Raw genomic sequence first — 19,611 nt, 5'->3', positions numbered from 1 at the left:
CGTTTAAATTATAGCTATCGAATTTGGGACTTGTATACACTGGAAATCGGTAATGTGTAAATCATAGCGATTTAAAAAAATATATTATTTAAGTTTAATTAAAATTTGTTTTAATTAAAAATTAAAAATCGTGTTAATTTCTGAAAATAAATCTTTCGCGTTTATTTCCGAAAATATTATTGCACAAAATTAAATTTTACTTTGTTTCAAAATTTAAAAAAAATATATATCTTTTTAATGCTGTAATTTGATAGACGCAATTTTTTGCAGAATTTTGGAAATTAAAAAAAAAAAATTAAGCCCAATTTCCAATAATAGATTACATTACTACCCTGAAGTTAAAATCGCTTCCATTGTTTCATTTCGATCAGATTGAGAGATTTTCCCCCCTCCATTTTTAAAAACTAAAAGAAGATTTCGTTTATATCGTTATACGAATAATAAATTGAAGTGTCTAAAATAAAGCGAAATTTACAGAATAAATGAAACATATTTATGTTTTTAATATCGCTATGTTATAACAATAAGCAGAACTTAAGTAAGGGAGTTAAAATAAGCTGGCATTATTATCAGATAATTTAAACGAATCATACACATTAAGTTATATCTAAACCATTTACCTGGAATCAAATATAACCAATATACCTGGCGAACCTGGTCGTCCTTGGACACTAACCTCTAATAATAATAAAGGTGAATGCATGTGTTGTGTTGGCATTCTATATGCCAGAGTATTTAATATACAGTGATCAAACATTTCACATATATACTTTGGAGATTAAAAATTTGCACTATGAAGAATTTTTTAAAAATTTTAATCAATTAAAAATACTATTTCATGTCTATTTAAACTCTGTTGCTCTTTTCTCTAATTATCCGCCCTATCCGAACTAACTCCGCCCTACTCAAAGGCATTCGTATAAATCCGTATCACCGCAACAGCATTGATGAGAACTATGGTTGAGTTCTAAGGACCATCACTTGCCACGGTACAACCCTTCCAGTTTTAGATACGTATCGTCATTGATGGTGAGTAGCAAATGCCACAAAATTTCTGTAACCACCAGAGTGACAAGAACCAACCACCATCTCGGAAGCTTCGCGCCCTCATTTTTTTTATAATTGTAAATATAAGAATATGGACCGAAAATTAGAAGAATGCATAGTTTATTGTAGAGAATGGCGTAAGGCTTCTAAATCAGTATGTCTATGCTATATATCTGCTACATTTGAAATAAAAATGAATTTTGTTTGAAAATATTAAGATTAAATTACAGAAAAAAAAATTAACTGAAATTTTTAGCAATCATTAATCCTGGCAAACTAACTGGTCGTCAAAGGCGGTTAGAATTAAATATGGTGGTGTATTATGTTTTAATAAAAGAAATTGTACTCACGGATCATAAGCAGACGTCAGCCAGTTGAGCAATAAGGAAGTACATTGGTCTAAATCAATCTGTTGTGTTGATGGAAGGCGCTTATTGAGTTGAAAATAAATGGAGGATACAAGGGTTTCTAAACGAGGAAGATTGATTTCCATTCGAGGTTCTAAGGAATTCAAACCATTCTCTCGGAAAGCTTCGATCACATTCCATATGTCTACTAAATGTACTGAAAGAGCGAAAATGCAAGTTATATTAAAATAACAAACAACAAAGGATTAAATCTACAAGATTATTATTAAAAAATACGAAACAATAAATCACAGTAAAATTTTTCAAAGAATTTTCAATTAATTGAAAGATTAAATGCAAAAAAAAAAAAAAAAAAAAAAAAAACGCGAGGCGGCAGAGAGATTTTGTCAGTGAAGAACAATTTTAATTCAAAGCAGTGGTCGTAATAAGAGACTATTATAATCAGAAACAGGTTTGCAGTGCTTACTTGGTGCGATTCGAATATATATATATTTATAAATAACTGATAAAAAAATTTTGGAATAAAACTGACAAACTCTCAGAGTGGTAACCCTCAGTTTTCACTTATTTAGATCCATGAAGAAGTTCTTCAACAATCAGAATCTAAACTCTGAAGGCGACCTGAAACGGGCTGTGCAATAACGGTTCCACTCGCGTCCATCGTCGTTATACGAAACTTGCATTTTCAAAATGGACTCTCGATAGGACAAACGCCTAAATATGAAAGGCAATAAAGTCGAAAAGCAGTAAATTGGCAATATTTACACGTCCTTTTCATATTGTTATTCATTGTAGTTTTTGTGATCAAAATTATGTATGCTACTTGTTGATACCTCACTGAACATTAAAAATGGTAACTTAGAGCTAGCATTTTTTGTATAAAGAATAAGAAAATTACGGAGAAAAATCACAAAAGTAATAACTTACAGCTAATTCTCTTCTGTATGAACCTGAGTTTGCAAGCTGTACGGTAAGAAGAAAATTTCATAACATCAAAATTTTGAGCCTCTAAAAAAGAAAAAACAATATTAAGAATTTAATACTTTATTGAAAAACTGTTTCAACACTAGATATAATTTCATAACTTACTAAGTTCAGCCATAAGGTGGCAGTAATCTGCACTTGGTCCCTGAGACACAGAGCCGCCATAGCTCATGTTGTCGACGTACTGCGTAGATTCCATATGCAGAGATTCAACTGAAAGATAAAGATTCCATTTCTTAAAAAAACGATATAAATGATGTAACAACGGGGCTGATACAATATTTGGCATGGCTAATTTAAAAAAAAGAAAGAAAATCTTAAGAAGATTCGAACTTTTAGTCCAGGGACTGATATATATATTTCCGTTTTAAGAATTATATGTACCAAAATAATAATTTAAGGAGTCAAAAGCCCGTAACTTGAATTATAAAAAAATACCTTAGTAAAAAATTAGTCATAAAATGCCCCTTTATTTCACATTTTTTTGTATAAGAAGTTATACAACGCATAATAATCGTTCAAAAAGTCGACCTTGAAATTTTGATGAATCTCTACGTTTTAGACCCCACTGAATCTTAAAAACCAATTTTTGGAATTATGTCTGTCCGAGGACAAGATCATTCTAAATCACTTTGAGGTAGATGGATGAATTTTGGTAAGTGATTTTTATACCAAACTTGTAAATTTCTCTCAAATTTTGTTAAATGAAATGTGCTATTTTATCTTATAACTAAAATTATAATTATGAGTCAAATTTTGGAGCAAATCATTTTAAAGAATAGATATATTCTATTTTTTTTTCTCTCAATGTAGCACAAAGCACTCATCTGCAGTGCGCTGAACATAAAGATTTAAGTGGCAGTGGCATTTACGGATACATGTGGGTACGTACATTATTTAGTGGATACATGGCATTTACGGCTATGTCCAAGGTACACAATTTTTTTTGTGAAAGAATAGCAACTTTATTAGAAAAGAGAGAAAATTTTGGGAAGATGACCCTTAATTTCTTATTAAACTGCGTTTATTTCTGCTTCACCGAAAGGCACTATATAAATTTCACTACAATTTTATCATGTATTCTCAATGCTATAATATTTCATATTTATAACTATTAAATATAATTAAAAATACACATGTAAGTGATTTTAACAATTTATAAATTATTTAAATTAAGAAATAATAAAAATTACAATGCATCATAAAGTTTTCAAGGTAAAATAATACAAAACTATTTGTTTTTCCCCTTTAATAGCAAATTGAATATATATTGTACAGCGATAGTCTTTGAATATATTATCACAACGTAGTAATAAAAGATGTTCAAATAATAGAAATAATGTAAAAGCAGTCTAATTTCAAATAGTTACCAGTTGGAAATTAAAATCTCAACACTTAGTGTTTAAAAAAAAACGGGGGAATGAGGAGCTATATTAAACATAAACTTAATTCAGATCAGAGCAAATGCTTTTTCTAAATATTACTAATAGTGATTTATTCTTGCATGAAAAATCTAATCACAGTTTAATTTATTTAATAAATTTCAAGACATCTGTTTAAAATCACCAGTCACAACATCCTTCAACTGAATTCAATTTAAAGGCAGCTCAGGGCTGCAATTTTTTAACCAAGATAAAGAATAATATTAATAAAAATTATTTCTAAACCGATATTTTCAAATACAATATGATAATTAATTTATTAAATTGGAATTGGTTAAATTATTATTGTTTTATTTGTTTATTTAATAGGAATTTATTAAATTGGAATTTCCGTTATTTCTTAATCTAATAATAACAAATTACTTCGCGAAATGCATAGATTTATATTTTCTTTTACGTTAAAAATTTCTATGGGAACATGTAAATGACGTTGCATTTTTTTCCCCGTTTTGAAACTTCTATGTATGCCATTAGAAGCATTATGATTTAGGCTTGATTTGCTTATCTGTATTTTTTAAAAATTTACTTTAGTGATTTTATTTTTTTAGTGCGATCAGGTGCACTAAAAAAATGCATTTATTATCATCGCAACGCACATCTATATAAAAGCAGTTACTAAGAAAGAAAGAAAAAAAAGGAAGGAAATGTTGTAGAATATATTCAAAAGTAGTTTTTTTAAAAAATTTATTTATTAAAACTAAAGGAAAAATTATTGAAATTAAACAATATAAGTGGCAAAGTTAATTTTTATCTTTAAAATATTTTTAAAGAAAGAAGTGTTAATTTAAAGTAATCTTTAAAGTGGAAAGTGAAAAAATGTCCTTTTGTGTAATAATATGTTTCGAAGTTTATGAGGAAAACACAAACTTCGATTTATTTTTAATTCGTTTAATTTTGATTAACTTTAATCTAGTTAAAAAATTTTAAAAATATTGTCTCTTTGGGCATTTATTATCTTAACTACGTGCCAAATTCGATAATTCTAGGTTAAACAGTCTGTTTCTATAGAATATTTACTAAATTTTTTAATCATATATATCGTACCAAGTATGGTACAATTTACAAATAGCAAGAAAGCAGTAAATTTAAAAAGAAAACCTTACTATGTTAAAAGAATGATTATATTAAAGACACATTTGACTTCAGTGAGCTAATAAACTATTCTAATTTCTCCCTTATGGTGTCTATAAGTCAGCAAATTCCAATATTTTCAGCAGAATTAGTGATGCATAAAACCAATGGCGAAATAACTAAATTTTACGAATCACTATGGTAAATACCAATCAATAAATAATAGCATAGTAGTCATTAGCAAGAACAATTCAAGTGGAACACAGAAATATTTTCCAGTATACCAGTCAAAAAAATAATTTCGTAGCAGTCATTTGCAACAATTCAAATGGAACACATAACAGGTGCATTTTTCATAGCTTTTAGACTAAAACGTGTTTTGTTTAACCACTTCCTATTCTTCGATCATTTTTCTAAGCAAATACGAGGAAAAAAATTAAAATTGTATGTCTTCTCACTATGTTTTGTAGATCAACAGAAATTCATAAATGTGTTATCTTTTTCATTCTAATATCAATAAACTTTAAACAATACAGCCCAACCCCGTAAAATCAGCGGTAGATTTAGGTATGTTGTTGCTGCTTAAAGCAATGCACATTATGGAGTTCCTCTTTTCATATCTCAAAAAATTAATAAACATGTCAATTATTTATTTTAATTTATGTAAAAAGTAACGAAAATAATAAAGTTCTTGAGAAACTAACTATAATTATAAATTCATAATTTAAGTACAGAAACTAAAAGCCATTAGTTATTACAATGAGATTATACGGAAAGATTATACTTCAACCAAGTATTAAATTGAAAATTATTATTTTGAAGGATCTGTCAAGTAGAGTATAACAGAATTAGTTAGATGAACCATTAATATCCGAACTAATATAAATAAATTTCTCATCTTTAATTATTTACTAATGCTAAGTGTTTTTAGTTTATTTGATAATGATTTTAGTAATAAAAAGTAAACACATTCTACAGTTCTAACATTTTATAACTCACAAAATTTTTGATTTCACATATTTATTCATTTGCAACATATTTAATCAACACGCCAGCGGCCCTTTGCTGCTGTATAATCGGAATCCGCTACTGAGTAAAACCGAAATATTATATTTAACCCTTTAAAGGGCCATTTTTTTAGTCATATTATGTTAAAATATTTTTAGGCTTGAAATTAGAATAAGAAAAGGGATTTATTTAACTTATTAGATAAATTTAATTTGATTAATCAATTAATTTGGTTAATTAATAATTAAGTAACAAATCAAGACACATCATTTTGTGTGAGATAAAGAACTGAAGCATTTAAGTTTCCGTCTTTCTAAAAAAATTTGTCAGAACTTACGCCAACCTACATAATTTCATACAAAGATTGATAAATTTGGTGGGAAGCATACTTCCCACGGCCCTAGAAAGGGTTAAAGACACGAGTTTTAACTGACAAACGAATCTTGCTTAGATACTACCGTTTATACTATGACATTTCTACCTTTTTTTTTTAAAGATGTCGATTTAACAAAAGCTGGCTAAATGATTCAAATGGTTTCAATATTTATATTAATATATTAATTATTACTTTCACTCATAAAAAGATTTGTTCTTCTCAACGATGCCAACGGGCCAGTTTTAAACCCATGACTGAAAACTAAAATCAAGCAAAATAATGGTTACAAAGTTAATAAAAGTTATAGAAATCAAAATACTATTTACAGAAAAAGATAGAAAATCCACTCGATAAACATAAAATTCTTCACACAAAATATAGAATGGCAAGGAGTTTTTTCTTTGTTGGATATCAATATATTTACAAGACTAAACACAAATTGATCATTAAACATTTGGAAACCTCTTCAGTAATGCAGTGAGGGAAATAATACTTAAAAAGGTATCTTTTTTCGCCACGCTCGTAGAAAGACACCAAAATATGACAATTAGACAAATCAACAACATGTCGTGGTTTGTTAGGAATAAGGGCATACAAAAAGATTTGCATGTCGCAACCTTACAAGACTTGTGGCATCAACATGTATTTCCGAATATATATTAAAAAAACTATCAAATATTTCTAACAAAAAATACCACACTTTCTGATAATTTAAACATTGTATATTTAACTAAGCCAACGGAAGATTTTCTTATCAATTTTTCTAATCTTTCTTATCATTTTTTGCCAAAGATTTTGTTATCTATTTCAACAGTATGGGACATTTTGTCTTCAGGCTTTGTCGTTCAGTGAAGGTTATTAACTATTAATTTCAGCAGTAACTCTTTTCTTTTATCGACTAGATCAAAATTTGATACAGACACGTAACACCGCTAAGAGAAAATCCAATTTCTCTTGTTGGTTTTTCAGGTATTGCATTTAATAACGATTGACAATCGAATTAATTATGATGCATTTGGCCTAACATATGAAAAACGTGTTACGTCCAGTGATAAAACTATATGCGAAATTCCACCCAACTAATTCTTTTTGCTTTTGATTTGTCGCAATTTCACGTTCATGAATGATTGATTTTGCCAAGACGGATTTGATTCAAATTCTAGTCAGAATTCTATAATCTTGGTATTAATGCAATACACCAGATTTCATCTATCTACAATGATTAAGAGTTAACCTTTCGATAGATAAACATGAATCTTTTTTTTTTTTTTTCGCCCTGGAATGGAAAAATATCAAAATTGTGGATAATAACAGATTGAGTAGGGCCACAAAATGCCTCAAAGTAAGTTATAAAGTCTATTTTTAAGAATGTTCAATTTCATATTTGAACACATTTTAAACATTTTGATGATCCATGTTTATTATTTTAATAATCTTTTTATTTAATAACGTTGCAAAAATATATATGTTTTAATTATTATAATTTTATTTGTTTATTATTATTATTATTATTATTGCGTGTATATAAGGAAGAAATAACTAAAGCAGCAGAATTCTTTTTAAAAAAAAATTGACAAAATTATTAGTTAAATATTTCTATATACAAATATATTTAATAATTAAAGCTTTATAAAAATAATAAATTTCAAACAAATATAGCATTAACAATAAGTAATTTATAGGACATCAAATGAAATATAATATGCCTAATTAGTGAATAAATAACATTCCAACATATTATAAAGAAGAAATTTCTTATTCTTTAATTAAATATTATTATAATTTAATGCACACACTGTAAGCCTAATTTCTACTACAATAAAGATGAATCTGTGTGTGTGGTTGTTGATGTTCAACAGGTCAGACCATTTGACCTAGAGCTTTTGAACAAGGCACATATATATTTCGGAGGGTGAAAATGTGCACCTTGGTGCCTTTTTTTTTTTTTTTTTTTGTTATTATAATTAATAAAAAAAATCAAGCGAAATTTTACAGCTTTTCTGCCATAATTTCCGAAAACATTATAGCACAAAGATAATTTTTAGGTCATCATAAAATTCAAAAAAATTATCTTTTCAATAATATTAATTTAATGTGCATGCAATTTTTTTTCTGAATTTTGGCAAATTCTTTTTTAAAAATATTTTTTTACCCAATTTCTAACAATAAAATTAACCCTACACTGCATGATTTTTTATTTTTCCTTGAAAAAAATATATATGTAATAGAGTGTAATGATAAAACATGAAAAAATATTTAAAAAAAATTAAGTCTAAATTTTCATTATTTTTTAATTAAATGTTAGTTTGTTGCCAAGTGGCAACATCATGCAGTTAAGCATAAAAAATAAAAAAACAAACTGTGCCAAATGGCTACACCATGCATTCCAGAGAGAAAAATTACTGTAAATGATAGTCTCTAAAACAGTTCTTCTCTTTATAAAAACATAGAGGAATTGAGCATTTCATGCACTGTACTCTTGTAAATCCTTTACAATTCAACATTTTACATCGTTGTTTATTTGTAGAATGCTCTGGCCAGTGATCAATTCTGTCAAATCTAATATCTTTTGGAGGCTCTTTTCGACAAGCTTTTTTTGATTGTTTTCCAACTGTTTCCTCTGCACTTGATGGTCTCCCTCTTTTTAGTGATTTTACTTGTCCATGTAAGCACAAAGTTTCTGCTAACTGCAATCTAAAAGTAACAAGTTTCATAGGCTTTTCACTGTTACGCTTTTGTTTGTGCACTCTCTTATACAGCAACCAAGCATTGATAATCGTCAGGTCTAATAAATGATAAAACAACCGAAAATACCACTTTTTGCTTCGCATTATTATTTTATACCTTCCAATCAAACTGTCAAGTAAGTCCACACCTCCCATGTGCTTGTTGTAAGTTTTTATAACGTAAGGGCAATTTACTTTTACATGACATTTTTGTTTCCTGTCAAAGCGCTGTACTTCACTTACCGGGTTTGTACCAGCAAATGTAGAGAGCATTGTGACAGTTTTATTGTCTTTCCATGATACATTTGACAGTTCACAGCCATCATATTCAGCCACAAATTCAGTGATGGATCCACGAACTTGTAACTTCAGCTCCCTTTCAGTTGGAAGTTTGCAGTCTGGAATTCTATTTCTTCTAATAGTTCCAAGAGATAAAATTCCCTTTTTCTTCAAATATACTTGCAGAGGAATAGAAGTGTAATAATTGTCAAAGTAAAGTTTGTGATTAACATTTTCTTGAACAGGACGAGTTAATCTAATAACTACATTACTACTAGCTCCTAAATCAGGCTCTTGAAGTATATTAGCAACATCAAGTTCTTTGCCACCATAAATCTCGAAATTGTATGCAAATCCGGATACTCCACTCAAAATGAAGAGTTTGTAACCGTATTTATGGGGCTTGTCAGGCATATACTGTTTTAAATGGTGTCTAGCTTTAGTAGCACACATTTGTTCATCGACACATAAACATTCTTCCATAGGAATGGAAAGGAAAGATTTTTGAAGTTCATCAATCAAAGGTCTCAGTTTGAAAAACTTATCCTGGCCTCCTTGCAAATCAGTTGAAAATGCATTATTGTCATTGAAATGAAGATATCTTCTTATTTTTTCAAATTCGTTAACGGGCATAGAATTTTGAATGAGAGATATTCCAACAGCAGGATTCCAGTACAATCTAAAATCTTTAACACTTGATACAGAACTCAATATACAAATTCCCAAATATTTTCTTATATCAGATGATGTTACATTCAGAGGTTTCTCAGGTGTCTGTTGTACACTATATAGAATAGTTTGTTCAGAAATAAAAGTTATGAGATCCGGATGAAAAAAATATGAAAAAAACTCATAAGGTGTTTCCAAATTCAAAATATTTTGAGGTAACTGTGTATCTCCACTGAAAGTTATGATTTCAGGATTTACTTGCAAAGACTTTTTCTTCCATACAAGTTTAATTTTTTCCTTTTTAACTTTCTTACTTTTTTCCTCTAATGTCTTGTTACCTGAAGTCGAACTTTCGTTTTGAATATTCACTTCATTTTCAGATGATTCAGAATCATTGTTATTGTCAGAAATATCTTCTGAATTTCTATTGAAGAGAACATTAGGATTAAATGTAGGATCTTCATCGCTATCATCAAAATCATCATCGCTTCCACTCGAAAGAGCATTCCATATTTCATCTGTCAATAATTTCTTTTTACCATCTGTATCAACAAAGTAAACAGACCTATGCTCTTCCATTATTCTAGCTTATAGAATTTCAAAGAAAAAATAAATTGCTTCTAATTATATCACAAAACTCATAATTAAAACTGCAAAGACAAAAAAGAAAGACAAAATGTAACATAAGTAGTATAAACAAAGCACATGCTTTCTGAACTACAGTGTTGAGTTGAATTGTTCATCGCATCCTTCCTGCATGATGTTGCCAAATGGCTACAGATACATATTGTGGCTTAAATTTTTTTTAAATATTCGCTTTATCATAAAAAGCCTAATAAACGAATTTTAATAGTTCATTTTATGCATATGATTTTTTTAATGGACCTAGGAAAACATTTAATAGTAAATAAAAATTTCAAAATATGGCCATTTATGTGATTGCAAAAGTCTACTGCTATGTCTCCATTTACTGTTATCCACGGACACCTACCGCCATCTATTGAGAATAAATGGTGATAACTGAATCAAAGAAGTCCAAACTTACTTTTAATGCACAGTGTTGCCTCATGGCTACATTTTTCTGGTCATGAAGATGACAAATCGCCAGTGTAGCCAAATGGCAACATGATGCAGTGTAGGGTTAATTGCTGCCCTAAAATTCAAGCAGTTTCTAATGTTACACTAAATATTTTATGGCATGATTTTCTTCTATTATAGCAAGCTAAAGAAGAAGGATTTTATTTAATACTATAATTTACAAGCCGAGTAAAAATAAAATGAAATTACAATACTACGAAAGTTCTAAAATTGATGAATGGGACATTTACATTTTTAAGATCAAATAGCACATCTAAAAATAAATAAAAACATCGATTTTATTTATTTATTTATTTTGTCATTGTTGCACTTTTAATGGCACATACGGTTAGGAAGTTATTAGATTTTATATCTAACTTCCAAATCTATAGATTTCATATCTAATAACCCACCTTTTAGATTTCATATCTAAATAGTTCAAACGAAATTTTATAATTTGTAAAATAGGAAATTATTTCTATTTGTAATTAGTCTCAAATTATTAAAGTTAGTTTCATGTTCATTTCGGAGCATTTTTCGATTCTCAAAATCACTAAACTAAAAATATTTTTGAAAAAATTAATTCCTTAGTTGAAATAATTATTATCTTTAACTAATCATATCGTTTCTACTTATACTCCATGTTCTTTTTGAGTATACCATGACTTATCAAGACTAGGCCTTTTCTAAGATTAATATTACTATTTTAACACAAAGTTATTTTATTTTAATTAGAAGTATCGCACTTTATTGTTTTGTTGTTTTTCAGTAGATGATTGATTCAGTAGATGATTGATTCAGTAGATGATTGATTCAGTAGATGATTGATTCAGTAGATGATTTTGTTGTTTTTCAGTTCATTTTATGATGAAAAGATAATATTGATGAAAGAAATATTCTTAATATTTTGAAGAGATAACAGACTAGTGAAAACAAAAATTCTGAAAATCAACTTTCTGCGGATTCTAATGTGAAACTTCAGGATGCAAGTACAGCTATTGAGGAAAAAATTGAAGATATCCCAATTGCATCAAACCACGTTATTGTGGATATTGAAGATAAAACAATATTGCGAAATTAATGACACGCATATTCCTGTTTTATTAGTACTATGAGGTCATGGGATTGGTCTCCATTAGGAAAGTTCATATACACTATGAACAGAATATATGTAAGACAATTAAAATAACACGACTTTAATGTCTGATAATTTGACAGAATCATGGACATGAAGTTATATCTAAACGATTTAATTGCCATTAATTATAACTATCAATCTTGGCAAACAGCAAATCAACAAAGGCAGCTAGCATTCAATAATTCAAAAGAAAAGCATTTCTAACAAATTTATTTATTCGGCAACTAAGTAAATATTTTTTTAAAAATCTAACTGTCTGCGGCCCCTTTAGGCAGCTGCCTAGTTGAAAATTAAAATTTGTAAGTAGATTTAAGAAAAATATTTTAACGCCAAAACCAAATTTGACAAATAAGTCAATTTTTTTTAATCTGTCTGCGGCCCCTTCCCTTTCAATCTGGCGGATGTAGGCAGCTGCCTAGTTGAAAATCAAAATATAGAAGTAGATTTTTAAAAAAAGATTATTTTTATATTTTGAAAAAGGAAAAAATAAAAATCACAAGGCATTGACACCAAAAACCAAATCCTCCATGAAAATTTCCGCACACATAATCTCAGCTACTCCTTTTTCCGACAAGCCAGAGAAAATGTCCCTGTTTTATATTTACTCCCCAGCGGAAATCTGCTGCCTTTCAACGCAGTAATTCAATTAATTCTCCGATCGCGGGCCAAGGTGAAATTCCACCCAGCTCTATTTTGAGGAAGAGAGAGAACACCCTGAAAACATCGAGAGAGGGCGGGGAATGTTGCAGACGCAGGTTCTCACACTTTGACCCCTAAATTTTTTTTCTTGCTTTATTTATTACTAGCACCAAGCGATGGCATGGAACAGACAAGTATATTTTTACTGGGAGCAGATTTTAGGCGATCTATATATAGGTAATACGCTGCACAAGAATGCTGGTATTGACAATCAATTTCATGGAAACATCACTCTTTGGGAAAAGGCTTCGTTAACGTTCTACACTGCCGACGAAATTTCAAATAGAAAAAATCGTTTTTTCTCCAAAAATGTATAGTGATTAAGAAAATGAATTAAATAAAGATGAAAAAAAAATTCAATTAAAAAAAGAATAATCATTTAGCAGATATCAAGGAAAATTTTAACTCCTTTAAATCATTGTCCGAATGTGTTTAGTGCAATGAATTATAGCATTTTTAAATGTAAAATTAAGTCGTAGATATTTTAAAATAATGATGGTTAATCCATAAATATTTCAAGTGCTCTAAGGTAAGTTAATTGCTTAAATTCGACAACATATTGCCAAAAGAGAAGGCATCAACTAAGAAAGAGGAATATAGATATATATTCCTCTGTTCTATATATATATATATATGTGTGTGTGTGTGTGTGTGTGTGTGTGTGTGTGTGTGTGTGTGTGTGTGTGTGTGTGTGTGTGTGTGTGTGTGTGTGTGTGTGTGTGTGTAATATTTAAAGGGTTAAAAATCCAGGTCGAAGATTCTTAAAACTACAAGTCACAACTTTCATTTGGATTAACAGAATAATAGAAATATATCAGATATCCGAAACCTGACAAATTTAATTTTTAACGATTTAATTTTGTTATTATTGTCACTCTTATTGCAAGTTATGACCTCTTTTCTCTAGCATGAAAAGCAATAAATTTGAACAATAAAATGAGTCCTCAATATGTGATGCATATCACGTGACCATGAAATAACTCTATTTTACAAACAGCAGTGATGATTAACATGCTAAATAAAACCTCGGGGCAATCACAATATTTGAGAACAATCTAAAGGCTGAATAAATAACAGCGGCATTAAAAAGGACTATAAAATTTCGGCTTCTTTAATCTGATTTGGAACGAGTTCATCCCACGGCTAATTATACAGCGAAGGGTGGCTCAATTAATAAGGGGAAGAGAAGAATTTTATGGGCCATAAAGACTAATTGGTAAAAGGAAATTAAGGAGATGCCACGTAAAAAATCACGCCCGAGACGCTTTTTACAGTTAGAGTGTAAAGTTACCAAGTGAAAAGTATGTATAAAAAATTTTGTACATTGAAAGAAGTTTCAGCAATTTTTTTACTCTATAAAGTTTATAAAGTAGTCTACTGAAACTATAGCATTTTTTATTTGATTTATCTGTGAATATTCGTTCCAATTTACGATTAGTCAAAACCCACTGAATTCATCTGTCAAATCACATACTCCGATTCGACAGTACATTCGATAAGAATAAAGAGGCTAGCAACAAATACGGCGTAAATAATCTAACTCAAACTTTCGTAAATTTTATTCGTAATTTCTGACTTTTGGATATGAATACGCAAGGATATAAAGAAGTAATTAAAAGGGAGAGCACAATAAAGATATTATCTTGCTAATAATACCTCCAGTATGATAATCACAGATTAATTAACGCAATTTGAAGTGGAAAATTTCAGATAGATTAGCAGAATCTTAAAGAAATAAATAAAAAATTCTGTTCTCTTACAGTAGGATCTTCTGAATCCATTACATTCACGAGTTCATTATTCATTATCACTCAATTTTTTATGTTCAATCCATTATGTTCAAATAAAAGAAAAATAATAATCACTAAATTCGGTTTGAACTAAAAAGTGATCCTTTAAATGAAAAAAATTAGACAGAAACACAGGCTTGGAACAAACAAACAAAAAAAAAAAAAAACCAGTTAAATATCATAAAATAATGAAAAAAGGCCAAAAAGTAATTTAAGTATGATTAAATCTTACAACTTTAAACGTGCAATTCTTGTAAATATATAAATTTATTTTGTACATCTATGAAGCGGCTCTAACAATTTGGATCAAATTTTATATTTAAATAGGGTTTTGGTTCTTAAATTTATCTATACAGACATCTTTTCCGAAAAAAAAAAAAGTGATTCTAAATCCCCCTCTTTACCCATTTTTTTGTAAATAATTTTTAACCTTTTTCTATCAGCTTTCATGTTGGCAATGTCATATAGCGCCATCTAGTCAATTTTTATGGTACTTGTATTGTTGCCAGAGGATGATAACTTACTAGTACCTCAAAATTTTGTGAGATGGCGCTATATGACATTATCCAAATATGAATACGTTTGGCTCACAACCAATAGTAACAATGCAATTGTTTTAACCAATTCGAATAACACGTTAATCTAAGTGCATTCATGATTTTTTTTATTTTTTTTTTATTTTTTTTTATTTAAATGACCAGTTCATATGTAGGCAAGATTGAAAATTTTTTATATTCAAGCTGCATATGATTCGTATCAAAATATTTTCACCGAAAAAATACGATTTTACAACAACAACAAAAAAAAAATGCCAAGCGAATTTCGGTCTCCCTGGTACTGAACAATAAAATGAATAAACTTATAAAAAAGAAAATTAATCGAGCTCGAATGAAAAAATTCGATTCCAAAAATGCAGAATTCCGCGTTTCTGCGAAAATGCAACGCCATATACAAAACCAGCAGAAGTGGTCTTCCAGAAATTTTCTCGCATACTCTCCCCCTCCGTAAGCATAAAAATTGTGGACTTTGGTAATTTCGCGAATTCATTTCATGACATTGCAGAATGATAATAAAGAAACAGATTAGATCTTTGGTGTGAACCTAGCATTTTTATTCTATCTATCATGAGAATATGTATTTTTGACGCCTTTTTTGCAAACAGATTGACAGCAAAATAGCCACAAGACAATTTACCAAATTTCAAGGATTTAAATATCATTGTGTTTACATATATATGAAAATACAAAATTGTTTAGTATCTATATTTTAGTTCTTATATATTTGTTAAAATTTTTATCTCACTAGCTTTTTTCGTTTTGTAGTTGTCGAGTTCACTTGTACACCAGATAGACTTCCTGTGAATGAATTTCGTTCAAAACTTGATAGAAATCTACAAATTCGGTTATAATGTCATATACCGAATTTCAGCCGTTTAGTTCAAAGCGTTTTTGAGTTATCGTGTTCACAGACAGACAGACATAATGACAAAAATGCGTTTTACAGACTCGGAGAAATCTGAAACATGGAGATTTCATGAAAATCTCAAATTAGAATTTTTCGGTGATTACAATAATTTCTCTATATTTCGTAATATAGTAATAAAAGCAATGTTATAAGAAAATATTAGGAAACCTCAACTCAATAACTTTCCCGCATTTAAAAAAAATGCAAATAAAATGTGATTAAAAAAATGAAAATAAAATGTTCCATTATTATGTAACATTCAGGAATAATCAAATTACAACTAGTTATTAAAATCGGATAGAAACTAACAGTGATGTTGCATCAGAAAAAAAACGTATTGCCAAAAAAAAAAAAACTTTTTAACGGAAGAAAAGAAAGGGCTAAGTGCGTATTCATAACTTCCGGGTTTACTCAGGTTTATTAATCTAAAACATCAAAAATGATTAATAAATAAAATTAAATTAAAAACTCAGACATTAAAACAGAAATTAGCTAGACGCCAAAAGAGTGCATTGGACATTTGTAGACAATTTTTACAAAAAGCAACAATTCTTTTCATCACATTCTCAATTAAATCATAATCATCGTGATAAAGTACTTGGTTTATCTAATGAAAAGAATGTCAAGATTCGGTATAAGTTATTTTCCGCTTTTCTGCATGTCATATATTTAAGAAGAAACTCTATACCTTTTGGTATCTATATTATGACTTTGGAATTATCCACAATGGATGAAGCAACAAAAGACAAATTCTCTGATGGTGAAGGAAAATATGTAGAAGTTATTTTCCTTGCCTTTCAAGGAGGCCGCAGTGGTCTGGTGGTCAGGTCTCTGACCACGGTTCAAAATTACGAGGTTCGTTCGAAAATAGTCTTAATGTTGCTTTAAACATTAATATAATTAAACTAAACTAAACCCCGCTTTTTTAAATGCAACAGAATTCTATTTATGCTTTGATTACATTTTATTTATCAAAATCTTCCAAGAAAAAACATCCATTCGTCTCATAATGTTGTACTAAATACTTACTTACAATCAATATGTTAGACAAAAAATAAATATTTTTTTATGCACATAAATCGTATAAAATAAATGCATAATTAGTATTCAAGATATGCGATTTAAGTATAACTTTTCTCATTTTTTTTCTTGTATACGTAATACAAAAAAAGTAGAGTAATCGGCAAAAAATTCGAACTCGAGATTTTGACGAATCTTCACGATTTTTTAGCACGAGAAACTCATTTTTGGAAAATATTCGTCTGTCTTTCTGTGACAGATAACTTAAAACCCTTTGAGCTAGACGGTTGAAATTTGGTAAACGACTTTTACACCAAATTTGTAGATTTCTAATAAACTTTCAGTAAATTCTGACCAGAGGAAGTTCGTCTGTCTGTCTGATAGAATATAAGTTAACAGGATAACAACAAAACGAATAAAGCTAGATTCAGTACATAGATTTAACACCTATAGTGTAGATACCCGTCAAATTTTCATCCACAACTATCAAAGGTTTGACTGTTGACTAAGGTCGGTCTGTACTTTCTGAAACATGCAAACGTGACAATTTAATAACGCAATGACTAAAATATATCAAATTTAATATGGAATTTTGTGACTATAAGTGTAGTTTTGTGTCAAATTTTCGTTTCAATCGGTTGTTAAAAACATGTCTAAAACACAAATTCGATTTTTGAATATTCTTGAAGCATATCAAGGATTAATCGCCAAATAACTCGCCAAGGATGACATGATAGGTCGGTAAAATTAAATCGGTAAAATTACTAAATTCACATCAAGGATGAATATTTCTTAACTATTGTATGCCAATGCTATGCAAGCTTTCTCTGTAGATAATACTGTTACAAGCCTGTATAGTTGCTTCCCCGCACGGTTAGTTCTATCACCGGAAAGACCGATTTACAATCATCTGTATTGGACGCTGCTCGGGTGCGGTGCCAGTAATGCCAGAAGCTTAGCGTCAAACTTGGAGATTATTGGGCGATAATATAAATAATGCTGGAAACTTCGAGAATTTTAACGACCCATCCAATAGGAACTGAGATACGCCTGATTAACCCAGAAGGTTCTCGGCCCGCCTCCCGAGAACTATAAAAGACCGGCAATCTCAAGCTGCAAGGAATTGGAGTTAGAGTCGTCGAGAGGATAACGAAGCGACGGCGGAATAGTCCAGCGTTGTGTGGAGCTCAAGCGATTGCAGAACTGAGCTGAATGCAGAGTCCTGGCGTTTATTGCGGAAGCAGCATCGAGTCTTGTGAGGAGCAGCCAGTCCTGTAGTAGTGTTTCGGCAGTTGGATACAGCTAAAGAGAGGAGATAGTGGAGAAATTCAGCCATTTAGAGAGACCGTAGAGCGAAGCTCCGAAGATTCCCTCTCCTGCTGAATTCTATCTGACCGTTTTGTGTGCTGTGGTCGTTATTACTACCGAGTAACTACATGTGGGCAATTGTCTGTTGTAGTGTGCTGCTGTGTGTACATCTCGGCTGTATATACTTGTCGTCTGTGTATTCGTCGTCTTTGTGTTAGTGTCCTCGTGTTCAGTAAACGTCGTCGTTGTTTTCTACTGAGGCCTGCTGATTGTTTTCACACCATACACCCACTACAAACGAACCCAGTGGGATCCGTAACAATACTTTTTTTAGAGAGTATGCTAGAAAGTTTTGAGGAGACTACTCGCACTGGTTTCATTTCATTTTCATTTTACATTAGTCCGTTGAAAGATACATACATGTTTCTTTACTGTAAGATTTTAATTCAACGCTGAGAGAACGTGCATGATATAAAAATAACTATAAATATAGCTCCCAAGCGTGAAGATGTGTTGCGTAAATTCTCTCCTAGATGGCACATTTAATCTAAATTTGACACCTATTTACAACTTAGAAGTAATAATCAAAGCCTGAATTTTATCCAACCAGCTTATTAGGCTTTTAAATAACCATTTTATAAAGAAACCCGAATATTTCATCTTCCAGACAATGAAAAAATTTAAAATACTAATTAAAATCAGGTTGTCATATTTTTTGACGCCACATTACTTAAAATTGAGCCACTGCAGCATTATTACAAAACGAAATTACTAAACAGACTTTTTGTTCGTTTTATAATCTAATACAAGTTATATACAGTGAATTTATAAATAAAAATCCACTCTCGTTTAAACACTTTTCTTAGGACAGGTATTTGCTTCAGTGTAGTTAAGTGAATTATGATTTGAACTCAAATTTAAATAGAGAATGAACAAAAACATACATATACCTAGCAAAATTTGGCAACGAAAATTAAAAACAATGACTGAAGGAACTAAAACCTACAAAATATTTAAAGAGTCAAAGTATAGAATTTTTAGAACTGAATGCAGATGTCTTGCTTGCAACTTACCGGAGTTCTTCAAAGGTTAAAAGAAAATTCAGGGAAACACCCTAGTCAATAATACTGACTCAATCTAAATCA

At 29.9% G+C, this 19,611-nt stretch overlaps 2 protein-coding genes across 3 annotated transcripts in view; both read right to left on the bottom strand.

Moving 5' to 3' along the window:
* The window catches only part of LOC129963182 (dystrobrevin beta-like), a 66,177-nt gene that overhangs the window by 17,805 nt on the left and 28,761 nt on the right, over positions 1 to 19,611 (bottom strand). For both annotated transcript variants that reach the window (XM_056077343.1, XM_056077342.1), the window contains exons 2-4: positions 2,505 to 2,612; positions 2,343 to 2,423; positions 1,398 to 1,611 (exon numbers count right to left, since the gene is read on the bottom strand). In XM_056077343.1, the coding sequence (XP_055933318.1) occupies positions 1,398 to 1,611; positions 2,343 to 2,423; positions 2,505 to 2,598 (389 nt within the window). In that variant the 5' untranslated portion in view covers positions 2,599 to 2,612. The remainder of the gene's footprint in view (positions 1 to 1,397; positions 1,612 to 2,342; positions 2,424 to 2,504; positions 2,613 to 19,611) is intronic.
* Positions 8,696 to 10,549, bottom strand: LOC129962843 (piggyBac transposable element-derived protein 2-like). Its single transcript, XM_056076842.1, has 2 exons — positions 10,191 to 10,549; positions 8,696 to 10,085 (listed from the first exon to the last, which is right to left on the bottom strand). Exons 1-2 carry the CDS (start codon positions 10,547 to 10,549, stop codon positions 8,696 to 8,698), a joined length of 1,749 nt encoding a protein of 582 aa, XP_055932817.1.

The sequence above is a fragment of the Argiope bruennichi genome, chromosome 3, assembly GCF_947563725.1.
Source record: "Argiope bruennichi chromosome 3, qqArgBrue1.1, whole genome shotgun sequence".
In the NCBI taxonomy this organism is placed as follows: domain Eukaryota; kingdom Metazoa; phylum Arthropoda; class Arachnida; order Araneae; family Araneidae; genus Argiope; species Argiope bruennichi.
This window is presented reverse-complemented; position numbering and strand designations above follow the sequence as displayed.